Consider the following 9,658-nt stretch of genomic DNA (forward strand, 5'->3'; position numbering starts at 1 on the left):
AAAAGTGAATTACTGACATGGATGCACAGGAAATGAAAGTTTTTAGCTTCTATGAGTTTGATGCTTCCAATTTGCTGTTACAATTTAGTCGACGTTTTAATTCTTCTCCTTTTAGTATCATTCCTCTTTTCTAACACAGTTATGTTCTTGCTACAAAATATAATGAATTCTTAAGAAACTCAAGTGTGAATGACTAATTATGGAGTTCCAAGAGTTATTATCTTTTCTTGTCCCATACGCTTTATTTTGTATATCACTTCGTTTCATGTAGATCTAGCTTTTCTTTCTCTCAGTGCAACATGTTTACAGCTTAAATCCACATTATATTTTCCGCTTTAAAACACTTTCAAATTTTTGAATTGAAATAGTTACTCTTTAAAGTGTTATGTTCTATCTTCCTGTTTACACCTTATATATTATCTTTGAGACTTATGCCCACCATTCAACTGCACATTATATTTGAATATTTATTCCACAATAACAAAAATGGAACATAACGTTGAAGTAGTTAAGAGTATCTCCACATTGTTTATGTTTTACTGAGAGTTGTAAAACAGTTCTCTCTGTTTGTATAAACCAAGAAGGCACATTATCAAATGTTGGCTTCGGAAAGTTCTTGAATGATTATTACTAAACTACAGGATGCTTGGTGTGCCAGAGGTTTAGCTAACCAGAGAATGAAGCATGAGAATCATGAGAATCAGCTAAATAACTTACAAAGTTGATCGAAGACACTATGGGTTCTCTGAAATTTTTTTTTTTATTAAATAGAATGAAGATAACATGGAAAACAAACGAAGCAAAAGGAAACAAAGATGTGTAAGCATCTTTTAGCACAACGATCAAATTTCTATCTGTATCTTGGTGTTGCTTCTCTTTTCATCCTAGGATGCTCCAAACTCTTCTGAGATTTTAAAATAGTTTCTGATCTACATTTTTTCATCAGTATTATCTGTATACGTTCATCGAGAACACAACCTGTATCATGAACAAAATTAAAATCTATATGTGAACTGATTATGTATTTCAACAAATTCGTAAATCTATAAGACTATTCATATAATCAACACATACATATGAATGTAAGCATAATCTATACGAAGATATGAGTGGAAGTTGTGGAGACTATCTACCATCGAAACTCATGGGTAATGAAAAATTCCAGTAAATCTCTGTATGTGCAACCTTTTTACATGTACATAGATTTCCTATCTTACCTCTTGAGAGGAAGATAAGCTGTGGATAGAGAACAAACAAACCCATTGATAATACCAGAGTTTGATGACACCTCTGTGAAAATTGGCGTAATTCCTTGGTCTTTTGGGGTGGAAGGTCAGACCCTTATCTCTGCTACTCCTTTTCTCGATCTACGTCAGCGTTTTCTCAGTTCACAAAAGCTCCATAGAAAAACAAATTGGTCAGTTCATAGGGGGAAAAGGCAGAAACGAAAAAAAAGTAATCCAAAGTATTTTAATAGGCATCGAAAATCTTATATAAATTAAGATCCATGGAAAGAAGAGGAGAAGATTTAATATGAGAGCAAGAGAGAACAATGATATGCAAGAAATCTATGTAACTTTCTATTTCTTTTACGTCAACAAAATAAGACATAATATTGAGATCGGTAGACGACTGGGACTGTTAAACAGAATAATGAACGCGACAATAATCAAAAACGGAGTAATTTTAAGTGAAGAAACATAGCAGCTCACCCAAGTATAAAAGATGAAAAGAGAAGACATCATCTTTTCAATTCCCATAAACATTTTTTCTGTGTGTTTTTTTTCCTTAGTAATCATGAAAATGGATCTCACCTTCTTGAATATACTGCCAAAGATACGTCGGATCCTTTCCATCAACGGTCCATCCAACATCGACACATGTTTCCAGAATATGGCTAAATCAGCTCTTTCGCAATAGATTTATGCCTCATCCTGGTAATCTCAATGAAATAATCAAACAAAATTATAAAATAACAGAAGTTGCAACATACCTTCTGCCTTGATTAACAGAACTAATTGGAGGTTTGTTTCTTTCTTAGACTTCTCCTCTTCATTCTTTTTTTGCTAGGCATCGATCCATTACGTTAGTTTGAACCCTACACAAATAAATAATTAGAGTGCAAAGAAACCAAAGAAGACTTCTTTCATGGGTTATGTAAAGATGTTATTTGCTGTGCTTGTAAAGGAAATAGATTAAACAGAACCTGAAAAGTCAGTTTTTGTGTTGGCCAAATCAGATTGTGTCAAAGTTGCGGAACCACCGGAAGCTCTTTGTCAGGTTTCGTTCCACCGTCACAGCAGTCTCAATGAACATGGTTTGGTCTGTAAAACTAATTGTAACAGGGGCGTTAATATACCTGAAGTTCGTGCTGCTTCGTGTAGCATAAAAACGCTTACCTCATAAAACGATATCTCTTCCAAGTTTTCTCTAAAGGTGTTCCACCGGCAAACGTTGATAGACGTTTGGATTAGCGTTGAATGCGAAGGGGTAAGGTGGATCAGAAAATTACAAAATCCAGAAACTCGTTCTGTTTATTTGATAAACAAACAAACAAAACCTTGAATAACAGTTCCCTATAGATCATTTGAAATGGACGATTAGTAGAAATACCATCCCAATCGAGCAGTATTAAAGCATGGGGAAAAAAAGTAAAAAGATTTGCAGACAAACCTCTTCGTCGTAAAGAGCATCTCCTGGCCAATAAGGGTTTTCGTGTCTGGATTCCATCGGATTGAAAGTCTAAGAGAATCTTACCAGTTTTAGTTGAGACAAAGTTGAGGAAAGAGATTTGTAAATAAACAAATGGAGAGGAAGGTGAAAGGAGTCCATTGAATTAATTCAATCAAATTGATTAGAGCAGATAGTGGTTGAAACGGATTTGGAGAAGAGTAATGGAAGATTTGGAAGTAGAAAGGAGAAGAGTAATGGAAGAAGAACAAATTATGGCTTCGACGTTTCTGTTCTGTCGACAAAATAAAACTCCAAAAATGTTTGATTACTTGGTTGATCTCATTTGGGCCTCGGGCATGTCCACATAATTCATCAAAAGTCTAAAAATTACAAAGCAATACAATAATGGATGGTGATGTGGAGACATGGAGTTTTGTAATTGGTTGATTTAATTATCCTATGTGGACAGCTTTAGAGTGGAGGATATTTTCCTTTTAGTATAGTATAGATTTGGAGCAGAGATTTGTGTAATTTTAATTTTAATTTTTACGAATTTTAATTGGTTTAGCGTTTACTTTCGTGTTACGACACATTATGGAGATATTTACGTAATTGAAGACCCGTAATCGCACATGTGTACAACACACGCCGTAAGCGAGAGAGATTAGTGATATATGTTATCTACTTGGGCCTCATGTGGGCTCAATCTAAACCCAGAAGTGATCCAATTTGTTTCAACTATCGACTGGGCTGTCCATGAAGAGGATCATGGCGGTTATGTGCTCACTCGGATTCAACTCATACATATACCAGATTTTTTTTTTTTTTTTTTGAGAAAAGCTCATACATATACCAGATTTTCATAATTGTTTATTCTAAATTGAATTCAAATGAACTAAACGTTCGTGTAACCATTTTAAAACAACTAACATTTAAATTTTCTTGATTGCTTATGATTTTTCATGTAGTTAGTTACAATATTTATGTACACTAACGTTTCCATCTTTTTCTCCCAAGTAAAAGATAAAATTTTGAAAGAAATTAGCCACTCCTATTTCTAGGGACGATAAACCAAGACAGAAATTCACTGAAAGCTTCATGTTCTAGACTGCTCCATCAACCTCCCAGATATAGCAGCCGCAAGAGCAGCTGTAAACCTTGAATCTTTCGTTAACGAAGACGCCATCTGCTGAACTAGAACCTCTTGCATCGTCTCCCTTTCGTTCTTCTCCAAAGCTAATCTATGACCACCGTGAACCATATCCAGAGTCACAGTTCTTGATCCAACTTGGCTTGTAGCATCCCCTTCAGAAGCGTTTGGACCTAAGTGGTTATGCGTCCCTTCGTATGTAGCAACCAGTACTGAAGGATCCTCTGCGCTGCGTTGCACCTAACCAACAACAAAACAAGCCACATATATTATCATTAGACAGCTAAATAAAGATGAAAATCAAAGTCAATGTGTGTAACTTACCTTCTTTTTCACTGGACAAGAAGGCGCAAACGAGCATCTAAAGTAAGCCCTTGGTGAAGGGTTATCTCTAGTAACTTTTTGTCCGTATTTCCTCCATTGATACCCATCTTTTACGGTCTGCAAAGCAATTCCACAATGTAACACTCTGTTTAGTTCTTCTGCTTCCATTACAAACGTAGACAAACAATAATACCAAATATTAGCCCTTACCAAGCTTGTGTCGGAAGAAACAGTAGGAAAGTAGACTGTTGAAATCTTTGCTTTGTTGAAGTTATCAGATACTGGTCCATTGAATGAAAGAATCTGATTTTTTTGCTGATGAAGATCTTCGTTACTGGAGATGTTGTCAGTTTTTCCACTACTGAGTCCATTAAGAAGGCTTAAGGACGCATCATCCGAATCTTGTTTTCTTTTCTTTGTCGGTTGTTCGATCTGATCTATATCAGGGCTTTGTCGACTCTGAAGCTTCTCCAAATAATGTTGTAATGCGTTGTACTTCTCGTAGACTGTTGCAAGCGTCTCTGTTAGCTTCTTGTTCTCTGAGTTGACTCTGTTTAGCTCCTCTCTTAACTCAATTGCGCTCTGTTTCATTACCATTAATTTTTTTTTTTAAATTACCAACAAGAACTCTTCTAGTTTTTTTTGCAATCAATTCGAATATATTGCACACTAACTAACCTCGTCTTTGACAACCCATTTCCTTTTAAAATCAGCAGAAGTTGAAACCTTGACCTCCTTCTTCTGAAAATATGAACCCTAGTCAACAAAAATCGAAAGGAAACAAAAGGAAAATACAAATGATTTATAGATCATGGGAAGTCTGGACTCACCGGAAGTTTTGCCGGGAAACTACGATCGATCGTGTTGGTGTTGAGATTGAGAGATATGTCGAGAAACGAAGAACAGTCCATTAAAAATATATTTAATTATTGTTTTAAAGACACAGACCAAAGGAGTGGTTGGTGCTTAAAGACTCGAGTCTTGATTTGCTTTCTTTGGTCGCAAGTTGGTTGTCCGAAATGAATGAATGAGTAGTACTTAGAATGGCTTCTTTATATATACATAAACTAGAAAGAGTTGTCTGTGGGCAATAACATAAAAGAAAGAAGTTTTGGATATGTTAGGAAGGAAAGTCGTTGGAACGTGACGATAAATCTAAAGAGAGCATAAAGTCTAGAATACATTAAAGACTTTTGAGGGAAAAAGATAAAGCAAAACAAGACAGAAAAGCCATTGTCTATGGAAATACAGTAATTGGCTAAATCAATGGGTTTATACAAAGCATTGGGTTTGAGCTAAGTGATCTTAGTTACGTGTGTATAAAGCTTTCCACGTGAACAAGTCTTTACGATATAACTGATCAGTAAACTATATTCTTACAAAAAAAAAATTAAGAAGAAGGCTATTTCTTAGAATTTTTTTTTGTTAAACAGAAACAGACGCTCTTTCTATAATCAATTTTTAAGTATATATTTGCACAAGCAAAAATAACTAAAGTTATGATGAAAATGGGAGTAAATAGAATAAATTGGCAAGTACAAGGTCGAATTAGATTATACGACATTCTCAAATATACCGTCCAAAGACTTGAAATAGCTATCATGCTCAAAACCAAAGTCCAATCCAGCTAAAATGAATGATAACAATTAATTACGAAAAAAAAACAAGCAGGTAAGTAAGATTCAACAATTTCGGCTGGCATTGCCCCATGCTGAAGAAAATTTTGAACGTTACATAAATTTCAGTAGGGTCCGTGTTCCTTTAATTATTTATTCTATTTAGTTTGGTGAAAATATATGATTCGTCGAGATCCTAATAATGAGGTAATGACATACTCCCTCAGTTCCCGAAAGTAAGATTTTTTAGAGTTTTCACGTTTATTAAGAATCTAATAAATATTTATATTTTAGTTTACTATTTATTTTTCTATACAATTTCCAATAACTATTCACCAATCAAATTTAATCAATTGAAATATTCACAATTAATGTTTCTCAAAAGTATACAAAAGTACCTTAAAAATATAGAAAATCTATCTTTGTGGAACAAGAATAAAATCTAGAAAATCTTACTTTCGGGAACGGAGGGAGTAGTAATTAAGAACTTTCCCTTGACTTGCTTGACCCAGTGACTATGATTCGAATGTCGGCAATCTTTTTCTATAATATTTTTCCCTTGCAGAAATAAACAAATACCAAGTATAGAGAAAACCTGTTAAGCTGTTTATACTGCAATAGTGGTTTGGCCTAGTTGTTGAGATAACCCTATCATCATGTCCAAAAAAACATCATATCAAACTTGTGAAAGAGGTAACATTTGATAAATATTTCATATTTGAGAACAATAGTCAATAGTAAATGAATGAATATGTATCATGTATGATGACTTAATCGATGATTCCTTGATAACTTTCTATATAAAAAAAATACATAGTCGACAATAAAAATGGAGGAGGATGCCAGGATGGTACAAAAACGTGGAAGTTCTGAGGGAGAAAAAGACAGAGAAGAGGACCCACACGGGAAAAGGGCAACAAATCTTGACCAGACTCGACCACGACTTCCAACTTAAGAGAGGCCTCTTATGGTGTGAACAAGTTGCCACCTTGGGCGGCTCCGACACAGACTCTTTTTTTATTATCCTTCATAATATCCTTCATACCCCTTTTGTTTGTTTGTTCAAAGTTAATCAGTCAGTGTCATCTTAATTATTCCAAACGCAAGTATACAAAACTAACCACTAGTCACATGAAGTTTCTGAAATATTTAGTTGTGTTCCATAATAAAATGACTTACTAGAAACGGGTAAATATGAGTTGTTTTGCAAATCGCAAGCTGCGTCTTTTTATGTAGTTACAATCATATTGAAACAGTCAAATTATTTATTTTCTGTAGGTTTGTGTGTAATCAGATGCTGACAATATTGAATTTTCAGTATATAGGTTTAAAGTACATTAGTGGATTCATATTGGCCTTTGGAAAATTTATAGATAAAGAAAACATCTAGAGAATGGTCAACATAACAAGCCGACTAGCGGTGGGACGATGATAAAATTTATGATTTGAGGGGATTCGATCTCTAGTATAAACCAATATGACAGAATCCTCACTGACAAAATCCGCATATTACCACTTTATCAAACAGATCTTCTTAGTCTTATTATATACGACACTATGTGTTAGTATGTAAAATATTGGCCTTTGGAAAAGTGATGCTAATCGCTGACAATTCACGACCAGTAAAGATATTGATCACGCTGGTTAACAATCCATGAATTATAATATTGTTTTTTTTTGTTGATGAAGAAAAGGGTTGGAGCTCGTGGAAAAGTTAATTCAATAAGTCGTGAATGGTTGGAAAGTCAAGTAGTAATTTGTGGAACGTGTTGTTTATTGATGCTACGTGGAGTGGTGATATAATATAAGACCATCTGTTCCAAGTCCTCGTCTAAAGCCCTCTCTCAGATATTCTACATGACGACTTCAACATTATGGCGTCACTACTCTGCATCTCTATGCATGATGCAATAACCTTTCGTTTGTTTTATCTTACTAACTTTTTTTCTAAAGAAAACTACGTGCTATAAATGTAATTCAGATATCCGTTCATTTTTATTTAATTTCAATTTGGCCTATTTTTAAAACTACAAGAATATTTATGTTTATTCAATTTGGTTATTTTGATTCCAGATAATTCGCCGAGAGCTAGTAGCAACCATCATATATGCATAGAGATATATTATATAAATAGACTCAAGTTGATAAAGAGTCAAGCTAACTAAAACTAAAAAAACAAACTATTAGATTAATGCATTAGTTGGAGCTTTCTTAAAATACTATTTCGGATTCCACCCACAGAGAAAATATATAACAATAGAAATAGAACAATTAACTATGTGTATGTAAATATAATTAGAGACTAGTTTTTTTTTTGCTGTTTTTAAGGTCATATGTAAACTAGCATATAAGTATGACTACTATCTAGTTGCTCAAAGTCAAGGGACTTTTAGCCAAAAACAATCTTCCATGCTTTTCTGAATAGTGGACGGGTCGTGATGCATTCACTATCCATCAGCCTGCGTTACGCAAGTAACAATACGTCATCCTATGTGCATCACGTACGCATACGCCTTGTCCTAGTCTTCTTTGTTTCTTTCTCTTTTTCAAAATATAAAATGACTTGGAGTGGAATACTCTTTCTGAAAAGTCAGGTTTTAAAATATGTGGTCGTGTTTCAGTAAGACCAAAGTTGGATAGTAATTTTTTATTCGGTTTGAAGGGAAAACAAACATACAATCTGAAAGCCGATCCTTAGCAAAGCCAATCATAGAGCTTTATTCATATGCTAGAAAGAAAGTAAAGTAAATGAAGGAGATTAAACTGTCACCAAGATGAAAATGATTGCAGACTGTCTGATATTCATAGAAAGGGAAGAGGCTGCTCTTTAAGCAGCCAAGGTTACTTACACAAGTGCTCATAAAAACATATGTAAGAGCCTAAAATTGCTTAGGAAACCTAATTACATAGGCTATAAGAACTTACTAGATCTTAACCCGCCCAACCGGGCGGGTATTTATTTTATGTTTTTAGTTTTTTATTTATAAATGATATATTTGTAATATTTAAACATAAATTTAGATTGAAAATTAACATTTGTAGTTATAATAAAAATTAAAAGTTTAAAAAATGTTTTGATATAAATTTTAAATTCCTAATTAAAATAATATAGAGATGAGTCATAATTTTTTCAAATTCTAAAATCTTAGCACTATTAATAAAAAATAAAATAATTTATAAATAAATAAAATATATAAACATATTTGAAATTAAAATAAATTTGTTAAAAAAAAATCTTACGCCATTGTTGTTTATTTCTATAGTTTGACCCGTGGCCGTATAAATATTTGCTTTCACTTCAATTTTTTTTCTTTGTTTTTAAATGATAATATACTATATAGTGTGTGTGTGTGTGTGTGTAAATTAATATGTATTAACATAATTGTTAGTATAAAATTTTAAAACAAAAATTTATTATTACTTTAAATAATTATATTATGTGATTTTAATCGTCTATTTACATCACAGTGTATCATATAAAAAATATAATATTTATAAATAATTGGACTTATATTATAAAAATGTTATACTAACAATTTATAAATAAAATATTTTATATTTTATTTATATTTTATTTATATGATATATAAATTGATTTTGATGTGTGATTTTTTTTCTATTATTTTTATTAATAAATATTGAAAAATATTTTAATGTTAACAAAAAATCTATAAAGAAATTTATTTTGGTTAAGATTCATTCTATTAAAGAAATCTATTATTTAAATTAGGAAAAAACATTAAATACTTAAATCTATCATTTTAAAAAGGAAAAGACAAAATTATCTACTATCTTTGTTACCAAACAAAATTTAATTTTTTTTAAAGACTCCTATCCCTATTACCAAACAAAAGCTTAAATACTTCTACTTTAATAAGATAGATTAACAAAAAAT

The 9,658-nt window shown here is 32.5% G+C and overlaps 1 protein-coding gene and 1 long non-coding RNA gene across 6 annotated transcripts; both read right to left on the reverse strand.

The window, feature by feature from the left end:
• Positions 1–741: 741 nt before the first annotated feature.
• On the reverse strand, positions 742–3,013 carry LOC108817358 (uncharacterized). 5 transcript variants are annotated; one of them, XR_008942124.1, is made up of 7 exons: positions 2,674–3,013; positions 2,400–2,576; positions 2,207–2,332; positions 1,994–2,098; positions 1,815–1,934; positions 1,218–1,397; positions 742–978 (listed from the first exon to the last, which is right to left on the reverse strand). It is a non-coding gene; the product is annotated as an uncharacterized LOC108817358 (long non-coding RNA). The 5 variants fall into 5 exon arrangements; XR_008942123.1 differs by having other exon boundaries at positions 1,815–2,098; XR_001943999.2 differs by having other exon boundaries at positions 1,218–1,934; positions 2,674–3,011.
• Positions 3,014–3,581: 568 nt separating this feature from the next.
• Positions 3,582–5,182, reverse strand: LOC108820291 (WRKY transcription factor 18-like). Its single transcript, XM_018593257.2, has 5 exons — positions 4,978–5,182; positions 4,826–4,888; positions 4,358–4,729; positions 4,148–4,264; positions 3,582–4,063 (listed from the first exon to the last, which is right to left on the reverse strand). Exons 1-5 carry the CDS (start codon positions 5,056–5,058, stop codon positions 3,770–3,772), a joined length of 927 nt encoding a protein of 308 aa, XP_018448759.1. The 5' UTR covers positions 5,059–5,182; the 3' UTR covers positions 3,582–3,769.
• Between the last annotated feature and the right edge of the window lie 4,476 nt (positions 5,183–9,658).

The sequence above is a fragment of the Raphanus sativus genome, unplaced genomic scaffold (genome assembly GCF_000801105.2).
Source record: "Raphanus sativus cultivar WK10039 unplaced genomic scaffold, ASM80110v3 Scaffold3679, whole genome shotgun sequence".
Taxonomy (NCBI): domain Eukaryota; kingdom Viridiplantae; phylum Streptophyta; class Magnoliopsida; order Brassicales; family Brassicaceae; genus Raphanus; species Raphanus sativus.

Excerpts from the sequence above, each read along its gene's own strand:
- LOC108820291 (XM_018593257.2), bottom strand. The coding sequence starts at position 5,058 with ATGGACTGTTCTTCGTTTCTCGACATATCTCTCAATCTCAACACCAAC. Across the intron at positions 4,265-4,357 it reads TTTCTTCCGACACAAGCTTG|ACCGTAAAAGATGGGTATCA; the intron begins GTAAGGGCTAAT and ends ATTGCTTTGCAG. Across the intron at positions 4,064-4,147 it reads CTTGTCCAGTGAAAAAGAAG|GTGCAACGCAGCGCAGAGGA; the intron begins GTAAGTTACACA and ends GTTGTTGGTTAG.